This window comes from Aspergillus lentulus (assembly GCF_001445615.1).
Source record: "Aspergillus lentulus DNA, contig: Alt16, strain: IFM 54703, whole genome shotgun sequence".
In the NCBI taxonomy this organism is placed as follows: domain Eukaryota; kingdom Fungi; phylum Ascomycota; class Eurotiomycetes; order Eurotiales; family Aspergillaceae; genus Aspergillus; species Aspergillus lentulus.
In genome coordinates, this window is record NW_028322113.1 from 1,455,382 (window position 1) to 1,474,072 (window position 18,691).

The 18,691-nt window shown below is 52.0% G+C and overlaps 7 protein-coding genes across 7 annotated transcripts; 2 read left to right on the forward strand and 5 right to left on the reverse strand.

Annotated features, from left to right (window-relative positions):
• Positions 1–2,336: 2,336 nt before the first annotated feature.
• ALT_7944 (putative adenosine deaminase) lies at positions 2,337–3,599 on the forward strand (the record flags this gene model as incomplete). Its single annotated transcript, XM_033555842.2, has 4 exons — positions 2,337–2,393; positions 2,443–2,585; positions 2,643–3,309; positions 3,408–3,599. The coding sequence occupies 4 exons, from the start codon at positions 2,337–2,339 to the stop codon at positions 3,597–3,599; spliced, it is 1,059 nt and encodes a 352-aa protein (XP_033411733.2).
• Positions 3,600–3,719: 120 nt separating this feature from the next.
• Positions 3,720–6,407, reverse strand: ALT_7945 (uncharacterized protein; the record flags this gene model as incomplete). The annotated part of the gene is made up of 1 exon (XM_033555843.2): positions 3,720–6,407. One exon carries the CDS (start codon positions 6,405–6,407, stop codon positions 3,720–3,722), a length of 2,688 nt encoding a protein of 895 aa, XP_033411734.2.
• A 541-nt stretch (positions 6,408–6,948) lies between these two features.
• Positions 6,949–8,536, reverse strand: ALT_7946 (putative cytochrome P450 pisatin demethylase; the record flags this gene model as incomplete). Its single annotated transcript, XM_033555844.2, has 2 exons — positions 6,949–8,353; positions 8,409–8,536. 2 exons carry the CDS (start codon positions 8,534–8,536, stop codon positions 6,949–6,951), a joined length of 1,533 nt encoding a protein of 510 aa, XP_033411735.2.
• Positions 8,537–8,826: 290 nt separating this feature from the next.
• ALT_7947 (zinc finger protein) lies at positions 8,827–9,774 on the reverse strand (the record flags this gene model as incomplete). Its single annotated transcript, XM_033555845.2, has 1 exon — positions 8,827–9,774. One exon carries the CDS (start codon positions 9,772–9,774, stop codon positions 8,827–8,829), a length of 948 nt encoding a protein of 315 aa, XP_033411736.2.
• A 331-nt stretch (positions 9,775–10,105) lies between these two features.
• On the reverse strand, positions 10,106–12,070 carry ALT_7948 (nucleobase cation symporter-1 family protein; the record flags this gene model as incomplete). The annotated part of the gene is made up of 5 exons (XM_033555846.2): positions 10,106–10,630; positions 10,690–11,417; positions 11,475–11,724; positions 11,784–11,854; positions 11,971–12,070. The coding sequence occupies 5 exons, from the start codon at positions 12,068–12,070 to the stop codon at positions 10,106–10,108; spliced, it is 1,674 nt and encodes a 557-aa protein (XP_033411737.2).
• A 1,067-nt stretch (positions 12,071–13,137) lies between these two features.
• ALT_7949 (ribosome biogenesis protein URB2) lies at positions 13,138–17,651 on the reverse strand (the record flags this gene model as incomplete). Its single annotated transcript, XM_033555847.2, has 2 exons — positions 13,138–17,565; positions 17,634–17,651. The coding sequence occupies 2 exons, from the start codon at positions 17,649–17,651 to the stop codon at positions 13,138–13,140; spliced, it is 4,446 nt and encodes a 1,481-aa protein (XP_033411738.2).
• Positions 17,652–18,018: 367 nt separating this feature from the next.
• On the forward strand, positions 18,019–18,514 carry ALT_7950 (MICOS complex subunit MIC10; the record flags this gene model as incomplete). Its single annotated transcript, XM_033555848.1, has 3 exons — positions 18,019–18,093; positions 18,249–18,399; positions 18,465–18,514. 3 exons carry the CDS (start codon positions 18,019–18,021, stop codon positions 18,512–18,514), a joined length of 276 nt encoding a protein of 91 aa, XP_033411739.1.
• Positions 18,515–18,691: the final 177 nt, after the last annotated feature.

Sequence of the window (18,691 nt, forward strand, 5' to 3'; positions counted from 1 at the left end):
GTCTCGCAGTCCGCACTCAGATGTTGTTCTCTTGCTAGTCTCGGTCCGCCCCGGCAACAGGGCGCCACTCCCGAGCTCAGCTGTCCCACGCACAAATCGTTAGGGCCGAAATTACCACTTGCGTCCCCCGATACAACCTGAGTTTTGAGCTTGATACGCTCAGGAGTTCAATATTGCTTTCATGGCGGACCTACGGACTAGTAAGGGGCCAAATGCCGGCTATGAGAAGCACTATCGACTGACCAAGTGACACATTGCCAATTAAACTACTGATTTTAAGCACGCGACAGATAATCTCTTGTTTTTATTTGTACCGTTAAAATCCACCTCTCCACACTAGATCTTCGGCTAAAAATAGCCTCACTTGCTTGGGATCTGAAACTATTCATCCAATCATTTTTGTCCTAGACTCCTAGGTGCGTTTCCAGAATCCTTCGACATCCTCGAGGAATTGGTGGACAAATCGCAAGACTCATTCGGCTTGCTTGACGACCTGAGGCAGTGCATATTGCAACCTGGAAGGCAGCCACATTCGTACCTTCTCCTCAGCAACAATCCCTGAAGCAATATCTGCGTCCATACTCCATACGGGAAGAGAATCGGAGACACGGAGAATGACTGTTGGCGACCCCGCCTTTTTAATGCGCCAATGCTACCAAAGATCCTAGGCTGTTCAGAAATGTGCTTAGCGAGAGCCGAGAAAATCCAATGGGGAACCATTTCCTCGAATTTCAGTCCTGGAGTTGGTGCATCCCACGCAGAAACAATCTGCATGGCAATGACTCTCTCGCCAAACGAATGAGCTTATACGACCGATGGGAAGAGAGATTGTGAAACTTCTGCTCGTGCTACGGTGCCCCCATGCCCCCACCATGTTCCCTGTCGTGCGTGGCATGGGCGCACTGGTTGTTTAATGATATTCAGAACAGAGTATACGAGAGCGCCCTTGTGCAAGTCGACAGATGCATACATACGACAGGCGGCTAAGACTTGTAGCCTGGTGTCAGCTAGAAGAGCAAGGTTGCACTTGATCAAGGTTTCATTACTTTCGAATCTTCTTCCATGACCTTCCGGCTTCCGCACTCTCCCATGTTCCTTTACCCTTCATTCTCCACTTTTCATTTGGGCTATCGTCTGAATCCCGAGCCCAATTTAACCGAAACAGGTACTGGCTCGGAGATTCCGTGATTCCATCGTTGTCGTTAATATCGACATTAGCCAGTCCCCGCATTAGGCTGCTAGCTTGCCGTTTACTGCATCCGAACGTCATCTGATTCTACCAGGATTTTCGCTGATTCAGCTCATCACTGAGGAAGGTCCTCACATGCGCAAGGGTCCTGCTTTCTAGAAACAACTGTTAGAGACCCCTCTTAATGACAGGGATGTTGACCGTCTGGGACGGCAGATAGTCATACTCCCCTTGACATGCTGAGACAATGACAGGTATTGTCAAGCGTGGGCTACCTAGGTGCCTACCTGTTTGACTGGATTCGCCCAATTGACTTTGATGCAACCCCACAAGGCGGCACCCGTTTGAGAAATACGTTATGGATAGTGCGGGATGAAAGTGGATAATTATCATATTTCATACTTCCTGGCCGTCACACATTCAGTTGTCAGGTCATATAGTTTCCAGAATTTGGCCTGGCCACATACCTTATCATCCAGACGACGCAATAACATACGCGTCCCGGTCTTTATCGACCGAGTTGAAGCCAATGGTCGCTTCAGGACCACGGTGACTGACAAGAGGAACCACCAGGATTCGTGCTTCACCGTCTCTCTCGAATTCCGTGGCACTAAGGAGTACAAACGATCGAATATTAGGGCAGGGCGAGTCGCGCGTAGCAAAGACGCCAGGACTATGTACTGGTAGACGATGATGCGTCATTTCTTGTTCACCTTCCAAAGTAGCGCCTTGTCTTCCATATTACCACTGCTAATCGTATTCTTTGACCTTTAAATGCTTCGTTCCTTCCAGATGGAAGACCTGGCGGAGTAGAGTGACACGAGACCTCGATGCGTCGATTTCCAAGAATATTCCGACATACTTTTATGAGGAAATGATCCCAACTACTTCAAATACTTGACTATTACTAGCAGTAGTGGCGAGATGAATAGACCTGAGAGCATGGGAATTATCCACATCCATGCTACAAAAGTAGAGACAAAACGTTGTTCATCCTCACCGTGCAGATATTCCTGCAGAACTTGTTATGTGCGGAGTCACCGCCATCTTCGCCACGCCAACTCCCTTGTAGCTTCTTCATCTTGTACCATCCAGCTTCCTCGTCCGTAGCAACTGGAGATAACACAGAAGGATCACAGTCAACATAATGGACGTTTCAAAGCCCGTCGATGTCGCATTCACCAAGGCGCTACCCAAAGTCGAGGTACTGTAAGAACTTCCAACGCCATCTGCCAGAGTCTAACGAGTTCCAGGTGCACGCTCATCTGAGCGGCAGCATCAGCCGGCAATGTCTCCATGAGATCTGGCTGAAGAAGAAAGCCCAAAATCCCGAATTTGACGTCGAAGATCCCCTGGTAGTCATGCCACCAGGCAAAGTCGACTACTCTCTTCAGACGTACCGACCCGTGTCCCATCGCTCAAGTTGACAAGAACAACTCGCTAAGATGCATAGCTTCTTCTCCGTCTTCTCCAAATCCATCTACCAACTCTGCAACGACCTCGACTCTCTCGCCTACGCCACCCACTCCGTCCTACAAGAGTTCCTCGCCGACGGCGTCCGCTACCTCGAACTCCGCACCATCCCCCGCGCCTCGCCCACCCTCGCCTTCACCCGGACAGAATACCTCACCACAGTCCTCACCACCATCGAAACTTTTTTATCAGTTCACTCCGCCCAAATCTCAGTCTACGTCATCCTCGCCATCGACCGCGGCAACAACACCGCCGCCGACGCCCTTTCCATCATCGACCTGGCCATCGCGCACCGCCCCCGCGTCGTCGGCGTCGATATTTGCGGCAACCCCACGAAAGGCGACGTCGCGCTCTACGGCCCCGCCCTCGCCAAAGCCAAGGCCCACGGCCTAGGCATCACGGTGCACTTCGCCGAGACGGTGGCCTCCGGGTCGGAGAGGGAGTTAAGCACGCTGTTATCGTTCCGGCCGGACCGCCTGGGCCATGTCATCCATGTGCCTGAGGACTTTAAGCGCGAGATTGCGCGCCGGCGTTTGGGACTCGAGCTGTGCATGTCGTGTAATGTGCATGCGGAGATGATTGATGGGGGATTCCCTGCGCATCATTTCGGGTATTGGAGGCATGTGGATTGTCCGGTTGTGTTGTGTGTATGTTTCCCTTTACCTACCCCGGGGAACATCCCGGGGAAGAATTAGATGCCGAGGCAGGTGTTGACGGTGCTAACGTGCTGACGTGCTGACTACAGACGGACGATATGGGCTTCTTCTGTAGTCCTGTCTCGAACGAGTATCTCCTGGCGGCGGAACACTTTGATCTGGGCAGGGCGGAGCTGCTTGCGTTGTGTCGCGAGTCGGTGGATGTGATTTTTGGGGGCCAAGCGGAGAAGGAGCGGATGAGGGGACTTTTGCTGGATTTCGAGGATACGTATACGTCGTAGAATTGATTACTCTTAAGTGGGTTATGGTTATGGTTATGATATGAATGATTCATGAGATACGACTATGGAACGGTTGCCAAAAAACAAATAGGTATCAAATTATCATATATTACATCGACATCAACCTTGCCATCTGAACTTGCCCTCTCTCAGCGTCTCGACAACACCCAGAGGCATGAACTCCCTGTTGACAGCCGCCAGACCTCCAAACTTCTTGACCATCTCCTCGTGGTACACCTCGGCGGTCCAGCGCCAGTACGGTGTCATAGTCACCCACGAATCCGTGATTCCCCGACTGTCGCCCGATCCCGTCTTCCTCAGCGACATCAGGCTACTCTGAAACGCGGCCGTCTGGTTGATGCTGACCTCCTCAGGGATGCGGATCAGATCCTTATACGCCTGCAGCAAAGCCCGACTGTGAGATTCGGGATATCGCATGAACTCGTCCAGCGACATGAACGTGGCCGGGCTGCCATCGTTATCGAAGTCAACTCGAGCCGAGCTTTGGGGCCCGTCCTTCTCGAACCGCTCCTTGGCCGCATGCCAGGCGTCCTCGTCCTCCAGGAACGCTTTCTGGAGTCGGCGCTGCGGCGTCTGCTTGATGTCCTCGCGCATAGCTAGAAGCGGAATGTACGGATTCAGCAGCTGCAGGCCACCAAGCTCGATGGGGAAGTAGAAGAAGCCGTCCGGGAGACCGCGGACGCCGAACCTGTCCGCGATCATCTGGCGCAGGTGTGCGGTGACGCCGTCTGGGAACAGGGTCCGCTCGATGCGGCCGAGCGTCGAGATCGCCATGTCGATGTGGCTCCGGCCAAAGCACATGGCGGGTTTGCCGAAGTTGTTGGTGAAGAAGCGCGCAAAGTAGCTGTTCCAGGCCTGTACCCAGGCGAAGATGCTCTTGCACGAGGCGAGCTGGTGGCCGAGTTCGGCAATGTGGCTGTCCACCTGCGACTGGTCGATGATGAAGCGACCCTCCTGCGGGTCGAGCTTCAGAAAGCCCCAGCGGATGTCACCGGTCGGTAGCAAGGATGAAGGTTCTGGTCCTGCGGGGACTGGGCTGCCCTGACGGGGGTTTGGCTTTGTCAATCGGACTGTTCCTGTCTTTTCCTCGTTGAACTCAAGACCCATGACCTTGGCGAACTTGGTCATGGCGCCCCAAGCTTTGACGCAGGTCTGCTCGCGGCCCCAGAACCAAAAGTCGTCATGCAGACGGTACAAGTAGCCGCCCTCCGTGCTTTGGTTCACCGCGTAGTCCATGCAGAAGAGCACCGTCTCGCCAAAGCAGTCCGATAGCGTATGACTTATGGGAGCGCCTCGCTTGCGGACCTGCACCGCGGCGTTCTCTCCGTCCTGCGTGAATTTGAGCGGCGCTTCGAGGAAAACTTTGAAAAATTGGAGCCAGTTCTGAGGAACACCAAAGTACTTCAGCACCGCCAGAACGGTCGCATGTGACAGCGACGGGCCAAACCACTTGAAATCGGAACGGATAGCCGTAAATTGGCCGTACTGGGTGGTGTGGATGATTGACTCTGTGATCAAAAGGTGAAGCAGCGCGTGCTTGGTGTCCAGGGCGTTCTTGCGCTTCTCTCCGTCGTTGAAATCGTCACTGCTCGCTTCGTCACTGTACTGGGGAACACCGGCTTCCACGGACGACGGCAGCTGGGTCATAAAGTAGTCCGTCTCGTACATCTGCCGTCTGTAGTCATTCACGCAGCCGCCGCGAACCGTCGAGTCTAGGAAATACCTACGCCGTTCCCGCTCTTCCTTGGAGATTTGCTGGCGCGGCGCTTGCCAAGCGCGAGTTTTGAAAAAAGCTTCAAATGCTTTCTTCAACGCCACCGACCATTTGAGTCCCAGGTATTGGAAGAGAAGACTGTCCAACAAATCCTCGTCCATGAACACTCGGTACTTGCCGTTGAGCTGCCGCCGCATCTCCACAGGTACGCCTTCGTCGGGCCAGTTCCAGCTATCCAGCGAAGCCAGACGCATATTCAATACATCTGCCACCTCCCGAGCTACGGCCTTGTTGCGCATGAACTCCCTCAGGATGCCCGTCTTCTCCTTGGTGAGCAGGTCAGCCTTCAACAGCGACTCGGAGACCCACTTGAGGTCGTCGACGCTGAACCACTTCTTTTTCGCAGCGAATTCGGTCCCAAACGACTTGATCCTCTCCCGGAGCTCCTTGAGCGCCTGCTGTGTCAAGGGCTTCGTGTTGAATAGACCATCAAGGTTCTCACGGATCGCATCGGGATTTACATCCGTCGTAGAGAAAACCAATGACTCCCATGTCGCACGCTGCTCTTGCATCTCCGCGCGTCCCACCGACTCAAACTCTTTGCTGGCGCCCTGCTCGGCCTCCAAATTCTCCAGCCACTCCGTCACCAGCTCACTGTAGAACGCAGCATGCTCATGCTTCAGCTCGAGCGACCGCAGCTCCTCCTCCAACTGCGCGATCCAGTCTCTCAAGCTACTCTCAGAAACAGAAGGGTCATACTGACTCTGTAGGAGGAAGCGGCGAATATTGGTGTATGTGGCGCGGTCAGAGCAATCTGCGACTCTGGCTGTCTGCTCCTCAGTATCCGCCGCGTCGAGATCCTCCTTATCGAAGGCATCGTTGGGATCACCGTTGAGCTTGGTGACTCCCTCGAGGAGGACCTGGACTCTAGAACGCAGATCAGGGGCGTCCTGCGAGTCTTTGAAGATCTTGTCCTTGCGTTCTTCGAAGCGCTTGCGCTGTTTCGAGAGTTCTTTGATTTTGGTGGCGGTGATGGATTTGAGGGTTTGAGGAAGGGCACTCGTGGATGCCATTTTGAGGTGATCAAATGGCTAGAGTTTCACTTCCTCTGCGATACAGTCTCAGGGATTTCATGTATCGTCCTCACATTCAACGAAGAATAGTGAGTCGTGGAACCCAGGAGTGTAGCTTTGACGGACGGAACACAACAGAAGTCGTCCTGAGGATGCCAGAGTCTAGAGAGACATAGAGTGACAGAGAGACAGAAGATGAAAGACGGAGATGATGGAATTCAGTATTTATGCCTGATGTGACGAAAGTAAAATCTTAAAGGGTAAATAAACAGTGGAGACAGAGTAGATGGTGGTGGCCGTGGTGCAGTGGATCTGGACGCAGATCGGCCTCCGTCGGGGTCACAAAACAGATTAGCCCAGCATGTCTTGCAGCTGGTTGCAATCAATGTTCGCCTCCCTCAGCCAGACAATGAATCGGAGTACATTTTGAGTCATGGTTGAATGCATTTATGACTCATTGTCTGCATATTGACGAATAAGACGCAGCAACGGATGAAAGAGTGTTTTTTCAAGCTACCAAAATATCAAGCTGAGCTATGCTTCATGCGCTCAACGACAGGTCAAGCGGCTCGAATTCAATCCAGCACTCGTCATACTGCATCTCAAGGAAGCTTTTGCCTTGCAACTCCCCCCTACTGCGGAATCTCCATTGTTGGATGATCCCAATCACCGCCTGCGCGAGAACAAGCAATGCCAACTCACGTCCGATACAGCTCCGTGAGCCTTTGCTGAACGCCACAAATTTGGTCTCCATCTCTCGACGGTGCTGCTCACTCCCCAGCCAGCGCCGTGGTTCCCATTCGCCGGCGTCATTGCCCCAGAGTTCTCGCGATCGACCCAGCACAAACGTATTCGCAGAGACCATTGTTCCGACAGGCAGCGGAGCGGCAAGGCTAGGTATGGCCATCTCAGCGCCAGGTCTAATCACTCGGGGGAAGGCAGTCGGAAATGGGGCGGTTAGTCTTAACGTTTCTTTGATCACCGCCTGGAGTTCCGGCGAGGACGGCCCTAAATCATTGCTGTGGAAAGCGCGACCCTGGTCTCGAATTCTTTCCTGCCAAGTTTGGCCTTCTTTCGTGCCCAGGTAGAAGATAACTGCTGTCAGAGCAGCTGCTGTGCTTCCTGGTCCTGCTATAATCAAGTTGGTTGCCTCCGACGCCACTTCGGCTGGAGTCATATGGTTGGCATCGTCTAGAGTGACTTCTAGCCAGCTCTTGACGATGCTAGGCTGGGGAGATGCAACCACTTGTTGTGGGTTCCTCAGGAGCTTCGGCATGGCCACGCCCATGAGGCCAGCCATACCGGTGAGTACGCCTTGCTTGCTGTAAGTCGGTCGGCGTACCATTGCATCAACTGGACGTGTGTTCATGAGCCACCCAAAAGCTGGCCAAAGTGAGAAACTCCAGGCCATTTTGGTCACGATGCGGAGATTTGAACATACCCCTTCGCCAGCAGGGGTATCAGTATACGGGTGTACCGCCAGGTTAGGGCCGAAAAGCAGCTCAAGTAGGGTGTCTAGAGTGAACTGATGCACAACGGGTGCCATGTTCAACACAGTAGTGCCATTGTTCTCCCCATCTTGTATTGAACCCTTCAGCCGTGACTGGAGCCGTGCCAGCAGAATCCCGACATGCTTATCGATGACAGGCTTGTATGTAGCGATCCTGGTACTAGTCAGAGCTGGACTGACCACCTTCTTCCTCTTGATTCGGTGACTAGCATCTGTCTTTGCGGCGAAGATGCTCTCGGGTCGACTGCCCCGATTGCGACCAAAGTCATAGAACTCGTCCTTCTCGACGGCCTTGTTGAAGCCATAGATAGCCTCAAAATCTTCCAGGCTGGAGAAAGACAGCCAGTTAGGTGCAACTCTGACCACACGACCGTATTTAGCGTGTAGACGCTGTTCTATCAAGTGATGCTGGCCACCGAAGAATGTAACGAGTCTCCTGCTCGAGTCAGCCCCTGATCTTTGTGCCAACTGAAGTGTAATATGCGACGAACCAGGCATTTGAGAGGTGGGCAAACCAAGGCCCAGGATAGCGAGCGAGAGGATGAAAGTAGCTGAGATAAACGACACGGGCTATGAACGCTGCCAGCGCGAGTGCAACCAGAATCATGGCTAAAGACATGGTGTCTCTGAGAATGAACGTATTCTCAATAGACAAATAACTGCCGAGGTTCCATCAGGATGCGAAGAGGTGACGGGGTCAGACTTCGTGTCACTAAGAAGTTGATGTTTGCAGTTGATTAGTTATGTATCAGAGCACTGCGAAACCCCACCAGGCAGGTCTGTGCATCGACTGGGATAATTTGATAGCATCAATTTGTCTCCTGTCGCTTATCCGTCATCCTGGGGTTCAATGTAACCAAATATCGGAGTCCGAGTTGTCGTAAAACAGACGCTCAATGCCATATCGAATCACTGAGGTCCCTCCTCAAGCGAGTCAACAAAAAGCTTCGCCAGCTCAAGCCGCCGATCACCCGGTCTATCCCCCACAATCCGCTGGCTCGTGCTCAAGTACGTCTCTCGAAACGCCTGCCACAGAAATGATTCTTCTGGCCGGGGATAAAACGGATCATTTTTCCAGAACGCAGCGACAGCTTGCTCTACCCCCGCCTTATCCATAGACATATCCCTACACAGGTCAAAATCAAGCATCCACATCGCATGCTCCCCGAGCACGTTCTCCCATTCGCATTTCTCCCCATCAGGAGGAGCAAGGACAAACTCTACATCGTTTGCATCGACCTGCACGACCCAGTGCATAATCGCCAGCGTCTCCGCCATGACTTCTGCGTATCCCCTCATATCCCGGGACGGGATTCCGAGTTCCTCCATCTGGTCTACATGTAGCGGATAGTTGCGGAGCGAAAAAGCCTTGAACCTCGATGCGCGCGAGCGCTGATGCACCTGTGTACGTCTTCGACCGAGATACGGCCGAACCAGACAGTCCTCGTTCTTCTCGCTGGCTAGAATCTCAGTTGCAAGATCAGAGGGGCAGTATTCGGTGACAAGACGCTCTCTCGTTGCTTTGGGAAAGGGAGCAATGCGCTGAGAGTGAATGACATTACATGGTGAGTAGCCCTCAGGGAAGCGGGGGAAATGCTCTGCCCACCAGGATTCATCTGTAGGTTGAATAAAGGTATAGCAGCGGGGAACGTGGATACGAGGCTGGATCCCTGAATGTGGTAGGATATCTAGGCTGTGAAGGATTCTCTGATGCTTCTCGTAGTCGTTTCTGAGAGATCGAGCAAGGCCGCCATCTTCTCGTTTGTAGGCTGGGCCTCGCTCTGAGGGCGCCCAGACTGTCCCGCAGGCACCAGCTCCGATGCGGCGGTATCGCGATGGTTTGTTTTCTCCTTTCATCCTATTTTTGGCTGTGATGTTGCGTTGAGATGTTTTGTGGGATAGTTGTAGAAGATGGTTGATGGTTGACCTGGAATACCACAACCAATCTACGTCATGAAGACTCGTCGACTCTAGAGTAAATCATTTCACTTCCATATCCTATTCCTGATATTCACTCAAGAGTTGCAATGCAACATTCACTCCCACTCCTCTGGCCGAACTGTCTTTCGTGACGTGTAGAATAAGCGTTTCGAATTCTTATAGGTCATAAAAACTCAGGAGGTATCATTGTTGTTGGCATGATCATAATAGAGTCATTATTAGATTACAAACGCGAAGAAAGAAGAAATCAAACCATCGCCCCCGAGGCAATCTTGGCTGCTTTCCGATCCGAATATGAGTCCTTATCAAGCGAGCTCACTTCCCCGGGCATGTGCATGTCATCCGAGTCCACTTCCTGTCCATAGGCCACCTCATCATCGGAATCCACTTCGTTCCATCGGTCGCTCGATGCAGGCAAAGGAAAGACGCGGGTGAGTATGTAGTACATCACGGCGGAGACTAAGAAGCCCGAAAAGTAATTGATGTTGTAAATGTACTGAGCTCCCACAGGGACGGTACGACCAACAGCACCCGCAAAGCCGACGATATTGACAAGGATGCCGGAGAGATACGAGGCATACGCATGCCAGGAAAAGCCGAAGACGAAGTAATATGGCCCATCCCTACTGGCGCTGTAGAGATCTTTGACCTGAAGGTAGCCTTTGCGGTTGAGGTAGTAGTCACAGATCATGGGACCGGCAATGGCAGACAGGAAGATGGAATAGGCCGAGAGATATGTGGTGAACTGGTTGGACGAAGACACAAGGTTCCACTACAAGATGTCAGTCTTGTCCTAACACTTCCCATGCAGACGAAGCAAGAGGGGCATACCGGGCACATAGCCAAACCAACTGCAGCACAGATATAGCTACCACGTCGGATGTTCAGATACCGTGGAACCAAAGCAGTCAAGTCCGTACCAGCGGACACGGAATTGGCTGAAATGTTAGTTCCCAGCTGTGCAAGGGCAAACCCAGTGGCAATCACGAAGATTCTGAATCTTTCGCCCGAGCTAGCTCCATCCAAGAACATTCTTAGCAGGTCAAGCGGATTCCACACAGGGTCTCTGTTGTAGATGACGGCGGAAGCTGAGGATGCGATAATGCCAATGAACGAAGTGATGCCGAAACCAATAGGGATCGTCAGCAGCTGCGACCACAATGCATCCTTTGGCTTCCTTGCAAATCTCGAGAAGTCGGGATCGTTCATGATGAGGGCAGCAAAGTTTCCCAGGCAGCTCATGATCGCCTTCACAATCGCCCAGGCAAGAGTGCTTCCGTGGACTGTAGCGGGCTGATGTACAACCGGTCCAATACCGTTTGCGCGAGCAATCGACCACGCGAAGAAAGCTATGGCGGCAATAGGAGAGTAGATCGCCTTGGCGGTAAACAGATGTCTGATCTTATGGATTGGGAACCACAGAGCAGGCAACGATAGAAGCCAGAAGAGGAAAAAGCTGACGAAGTCTTTGGTCTCGACGCCAGCACTGGCAGGAAGGGAGTTGTGAAGATGGGCATAGCTAGGCCAGATGGCCTCGATCATCACAGTAACGCATTGTCCTGTAACAATCAGAAACTATCCGAATTCGCTATTCTTGCTGGTGACAAAACACTCACCTCCAATGTATGACTGCACTCCGTACCAGATGACAGCCATAACGGCACGGTTCAGAACCGGCCAAAATGAGCCCCAAATTCCAAAACTAGATCTTATAGCGACAGGAAATGGAACATGGTATTTCGCACCGATGCGACCAGTAAGGCAGATAAAGACGGCTGCGATGAAGTATCCGACCCAAACGCAGATCCAAGACTGCCACCATGAGAGGCCATCGACTATCATCGAAGAGGAGATCATCCAAGTGTTCTATACCGAATCAGTATCAGCCTGCCTCGAGCCCTGCAATTCCTGCGCATGCGACTTACGATATTTAGCGAATCCGCAATCCAGAAAGCGATGAAATTGAACCATTTCCACTGACGCCGGTCAGGATCGACTGCAAGACGACAGAACACCGGTAAGCTTCATTTCGATCGAAAAACTCCCAACAGGTTTAAGACAAGAACGCCGTCGCGTTATTGAATAAGCCGATGTCCACAATGCGAATCTCACCTGGCCGCAAGTCTTCATTTGTTAACATCAACTGAGCATTGCTCAGTCCGGGCTCCGATGGCATCTTCAGCTTTTCAGCCCATCGCCTGACTCGGGCCATCCTGCCTGTCCACACACAGATTGTAGCACTGCAATGAAGGATGCAGAGCTTTTCAGCAAGAAACAAAAAGAGGATGGGGTACACGACGCAAAACACTATAAAATTCACGCGCTCCAGTAACACAAACCAACTTCATGCCATCAAGAGAAATTCATATGAATATAAACTCAGGCACAATAACCACCCCATGCCTTAGATAAGACATTATGTTGCGTCATGACCCAATGAACTCAACCTCGATAAACCTGGTGGTGACTGGTGACCCATCCACAATGATAGTCCCGATAGGTAACCTTGAGTTGCAACCAGCCAGTAACATGCGACCACTAACTCCCCATAGGAACAGGGGAAGAGTACAAGTGCACTTATGATAAGGGACTGTGAATGATCCGTGGTCCCAGAATGGCCAGGATCATCCCGCCCAGTTGAGCCATGGGCAAACCATCGTGCCTTATCGCCCTCCATGAGACGATGAGGGCCGTGGTCAGGCCTCTGGGGGATGGGCTATCATTTTCCGTTGCTCCATTCAGTGGTGTAAGCGACGGCCGTTATCAGCAATCAAGACCATAAATGGTGGTTGCTGCTCCACTTGGTCTCTCCGCAATCAGCCTGAGCACTGGGGAGCTCCACGGCTCCAGCGACTCAGAGGCCGCCATGAGGCCGCCCCGGCTGGGCATATCTAATCTCACGGTCATTGTGGGTTTGTGACTCGATGGGATCGAGTAAAAGATTCATTGTCAAAAGTCGAGATTGCGATGGTCATTACCATCTATCTGACATGAGGAGCCGAATGGACAGCTGTTTTAATGCTTGACGATCTGATGATAGAAAACGAGTCCTGCCGAAAAATATCCCCGGGAATAGGAAGATCACGTGATTTCAGCTCGAGGACCCAGTGCAGGATATATCTATTGAATGCTTCGGCTACTGATTGTGTTTACCGTAAGTCTGCTTCTGGTACGTCTTGTAGAATTTTCATGGTCTAACATGTAGTGGAAAAGTGGTATCTGTATACATAAGAAGAAATCCCAGTTCAACCTCAACCGGCTGCATAATCCGCTCTCGCCTTAGCCCTTGTTCCATTTGCCAAACTTCACGTAGTCATCATAGAGACCCTTGAAGATGGCCCGTCCAGAAACGTCCAAGCCTGCATTCATGGCGCGCATGGTGTCCCGCGACATCACGTCCAGAACGGCATAGAGACCAGGAAGGATTGCTGCTTTTACGTCCGGCACCAAGGAGCCGCGGAGTGAGCTCTGCGCGTACTCCATGATCAAGTACTGCAAATACTGACCCGCAATACGCTTGGCTTTCTTGGTCTGGTCAGTGAGTGCCTCACGGCTGCCTCCAGATTGTGTGGGTCGTGAGACGGCGGAAACTGTGGGATCGCAGAGCGAGGTGAGCAGACGGGTGAAATGGACGGCATGTGAAGCCTGCAATGGTGCAAGCCAGTACGGCTGCTGTGTGTACCCCTTTGCGGAAAGCATGGACCGACTTCTCTTCTTGGAGCGGGCGAAAAGGCAGTTCAAAAGTCGCTGCATGGCCGGAAGGATCAAGTGGAAACGCCCACCGAGTTTCTGACGGTGAAGTCCCAGCAGCACTCCCATCAGCTTACAGAGCCGGACGTATATGGCTGCAGCATACTCTGGGTTGATGCGGGGTCCGGCTCTCGAGGCGCATACTGCGATAGCTGCCAGCAGGCTGTCGATGTTCCATTGCGCAATGCAACGGGTGTGGTTGCGGAGTAGAATGTCCAGACACTCTGTGGCGAAAGTGAAATGTTCAATGGCAGTACTGCGCGTGAGAGACTCTGTAACTGCTGTGCATAGGAGTGACAACTCTTTTGCTGCAGAAGTCTCCTTGTCTTCGATAGACGGTAGTGAAGCGACTGCAACACCAGCAGTAAGTAGGCGATAAGCGGCACGATCGCCCTCAAATCCAAGCTCCCGTAATTCCTGAATCACCGCGGTCACTTCATCCACGCTCATAGACTTGAACTTCTCTGTAGTCGCTCGGATGAGGAGTTGCTGCTCCTCGCCAAACATATGCCGGAGGGAAAGAGTTTCAGCGCATTGAACAACAGGAACGGTGATGCTTCTGTCCGATCGCCGACCAGTAAAGACACGGCGTCTTATGAGCCTTCTCAACGAAGATCGCGAGTCCATAGACCTTTCCACATAGCTCTCGATCTTTGTCAGGAATTTCTCAACCTCAGTGCTATCCGCCACCAGGTCTTCAAAGTCCTCCAGGGCATCAAGAATCTTGATCAAAGTAACGGTTTCCTCAATCTTCTTCTTCTTCAACTGATCCTTGACAGACCGAACTTCAGCCACAATCAAATCAAACATATGCCGGCGGCAGGAGTCGAGCTCCTTTTCAACAAATGCGCCAGAAAGCTGTTCCCGATGGAGCCAGAATTGCGATAGTGAAGTTCTGAAGAAGAAGCACTCCATTGAGTCGCGGTCAAGGGATTTCAACTTCAGGACCTTGGCTGAAACCTTGCGATACATCTTTTTAAACAGCTTATCACGATCTTCCTCCGATAGAACAAGCAGCTTGGATATCACTGCTCGATGTAGATTGCGGAACGCTTTCATAACCTGTACATCGTTTTCAGTCCCCTGCAACGTAACAGCTTTGGCAGCGGTGAACATAGGCTCCCAATCGCTCGTGAAAGTCGCTGCGGTCTTGGGCATATCTGCCAGTTTGGCCATCAAAGACAGGAGTCCGAGCTTGATCTCCGCCATGCTATCCTCCTCGACAAGAATTTTCTGAAGCAGGTCCAGAAGCACGCCTCTTTGGCGCCGCATGATCAACGGTCCAGGCACTCTTTGAAGGCTTTCAATATAGAGCCTGCGGTGTTCTTTATCATCTTTCAGCTGCTTGGAAAGTACATGAACGAGATCCACTGCGATTGCCGGCGAGTTGAGTAGGTATTCATGGCAATCGACTGAGGCCCATGCCTGGACAAATCTTGCATTCGAGGGAGGAGTCTCCAAGTTAGCAGAGGGCAATGGAATTTGTGCCGCTGCTAGACCCAGAACGCGCTCGAAAAGAACACGCCTATCATCAGTCTTCAGCTGAGGCCAAATATCAGGGCTTCTGACGAGCGTAAGGAAGTAGCCCAAGGCAAGAGACACTGATGAATCCAGTGTTTCAACCCGACCGTTCCAAGGCGAAGTTAGGGATCCCAAAGCATCTTGCTTGGTGATTGTGCCGATATAGTCCTTGACCTCGCCGGTTAGGATGTGGAAACTCTCCAAACGACCTGTGTCGGTTGTTTCCTTGACAGCGGCCAGCGCGAATTGATACGCTTCGAACGATTCCAATGCAGCGCATGTATTCTTCATTCGACTTTTATGGTTACGCTGAATTGAACCCACCGCCGCATCGGTTAGATTCAAAGTCGCGACCATGAGCGGATCTTCCGCTGATTGCACATTATTTGTGAGTAAATTGCGGGCCAGTCGCCACAAACGCCAACGCCAGTGGAAACTCTGCTTTGAGGACAGCGTCGCCGTCAGGGTGTCAAGAATAGAGTTCAACTCTTCTCTGGCGCCCGCAGCACCGAGCGCTCGGTTCCTGAGACCAGCTTCTAAGAGGACAAATTGAGCAAAAGGGCCGGGTGCAGAGGAAATCTTCCCGTCCTCGCCTCTTATTTCCACTGCGGCTGCTCGCATCTGCGCATCAGCAGTAGCGTGTGTGAGGGGACTCCGCAAGATATCGCTGTAAACATTACACAAATCATCGTCCTCCCAAATAGAGAAGAGGCTCAAGCTGCTATCCGCGAGGCGCGCCTCTTCGACGTCGATCAACTGCTCGTACCATAGTTGCATGAAAGTCGGAAGATCTCTTGCAGAAAGGAACGCGCGCAGCAAGGGGATCACTATTCCGTTCTTAATGGTATCGTAATTGCTGTCTGTGCGGTGCACGCCACTGCGCCAATGAAGAAGTATCTTCTCAAGTAGAGCCCTCAGCAACTTGGCTGAATCCTTAAGGCCAGAATTCGGTAAGAAAATATCCGCTCCCAGTTCGATTAACAAGGCCGTCAATCCCCATTCAACTGCGGACAGACCCTCCTTGAGTAGCCCCGTGTATGCGGCATGGGTGAGAAGCGTATGTAGAGAGAGCTGCACGTTCCGGTTTAGAACAATACGGAAGAGCTGTTCCAGAATGATAACAAACTCGGAAACGTAGGCGGCCGATGGACCCAAACTCTCCTGTTTGACAATCGAGAATGCCAGCTCCGCAACCGCAACAAAGAGGGTTTCCAACCAGGGAGCCTCGTGTGTCTGCCGGCGAAAGGTGTCTCTGGGAACGGAGCGAGCAGCGATATCGAGGAACTCAGGGAGCAGCTCAGCAGTTTTCCAGAGCTTCTTCTCCTGCTTAACGGTCTTTGAAGAATCAGTCGCACAAAGAATAGGCTTGAACGTCTCGGACACCGGTTTGACGGAACTCCAGTCCGGCTCGTCACTTGAGTAGTCTATGCCCGCACCACCTCGATCGAAGAACGCTGTACGAGCCGGTAGGACGACATGGAGGGCAATCAAACGCTCAACACCGTGTAAGACCTGAACCCTCTCGTCCGTATCAAGTTTGATAGAGCGTACACAGACCTGAAGCCTGAGTGCATTCTGGAAGCAATACTTTGCAAAGGATTCATGACTTGACCCGGCGTCCGAATCGTCCCGGCGGGAAGATCTCATTTCCCACAACTCCAACACGGCCGGTATGATGTAGAGGAGATGTTGCAAGTCGGTCGTCTTTCGTCCGTCGAAGAGCTGTTTGGAGACTATGGCAGCGAGCTTGAACGATTGACCCAGCAGTTTCGCGACTGATTCTGGTTCGCCGCGGAGGGCATGCTTCAAGTGCGAGCTAGCGACTTCATCGATACCCGCTGCCCGACTCGCCAACGTAACCAAACTATAAAGACAATCCAAAACGCGAATAAAGGAGAGGAAGCAGGAGGAGGATGTCTGCGGCTGCTGGTCGATATCCATAGCATCTTGGTCGTCGGCATCGGTTCTCTTCCTCTTAGTTCCTTTCCTGTCGTCATGTGGTGAATCGCCCAACGTATCGCTCGACTCCGAACCAAAGCGCAGATCAACAGCCTTTCCATTCTCGAGGGTTGCAAAAATATCTTCCTCCAGATCTGTAATCACGTCGCTTAATGTCGCTAGAAACTTCTGGTCTTTGAGTATGGTCGCCAAGGTCTTTGGAGGGATCAGATCGATCAACTGTCGCAGAAGGAGAAACGAGGCCGGTTCAACACGATGGCTTTTCCCTGCCCGCAGCTTCTTCAACAACCACCGGAGAACCCATTCTTCTTTCGGGGCGGCATTGGTCTGAATATGTCCGGTTCGATTGAGTTCCGGATGTGTCGCACACAGGCTTAGATCAAGTCCGATTATCTGAGCAGCGTCGTTGATCTGTGCCAAAGGTGAAGCGGTGCCTTTTTCGAGCCGCAGCAGAGTTTCCTGCGACGAGCGCGGGCGCTGTATATAGCAAAGCAACACAAGATCAGCATACGCATTCCGCAGAAGACAAGTCTGAAAATACTAACCTCCGCGACTGAAGGCATCTCGTCCGAGATCTATGTAGACAGAACTCCCCGTCCGTCTCTCCCGAATCAAAAGAAAGGAAGAAAGTGGGGTGTTCTTTGCTTCGTTATCAGATAACCCAAAGGCAAAAAAAGTTGAGATACCTTTTAAGACGGCGGACCCAAACTGACTGACGACAGAAACCCGCCCAAGCCTATTTTTTCCGACCGCCTTTGCCCGCCGAAGCTCGATCGACGTCGCTCCCCGACTCGTTCCATCATCTCCTTAATTTGGTTGTCAATTCACTCGCGTGACATTTGCACAAGTCTATTGCTGAATGTCGGTTGCGAACCCGCCCTTGCTCATTAATGCCATTATACTAATGGACCAACTTCTAGATCTTCCGCAATGGCCGACTCCAATGAATCCCAGCCGGTTCTCCGGTCCACCAAGCCCGTGAGCGAGGCATTGCTGAATGAGAAGGTACAATCACGCTTTCATGACTCCCTTTCTGTCATTGGTGTCAGCCTGCCTCCGACCGCAAGGAGTCGATTATGACAAGAGTCCGATTCGGATCCAAGCCCGATTGCATACAATTTTTGCTTCCAATGGCTAATATGACGTTACGTTGTTTACAGTGGGACCGCGCCATCTCCTCGATGATCATTCGTTCCTCCCTCGGTCTCTCCTTCGGCGTTGTCTTTTCAGTCCTTCTCTTCAAGCGGAGAGCTTGGCCCGCGTGGGTTGGTCTGGGTTTCGGAGCTGGTCGTGCCTGGGAAGAAGCCGACGGTATGTGCAAGGCCATTGATAATGATCGATACAGATAATGAGTACGGCGGCTAACACGGTCCTAGCTTCCTTCCGTCGGGGTGATTCTCCCGTTAGAGATGCGTTGCGTAAATAGATATTGGTTTAGCATTTTATCATGTACGGTACCTGCATAGGTGTTGAAAATAAGTTCGGTTGAGGCGCTTTTCAAGTAGCTCAGAAATGTTCTAGGCTTTATTTGCCTTTCAGCATGCATTATACATGTCGTCTTACTACCTCGGAAATGTCGCTTGTCGACGCGCTCAAGCATATT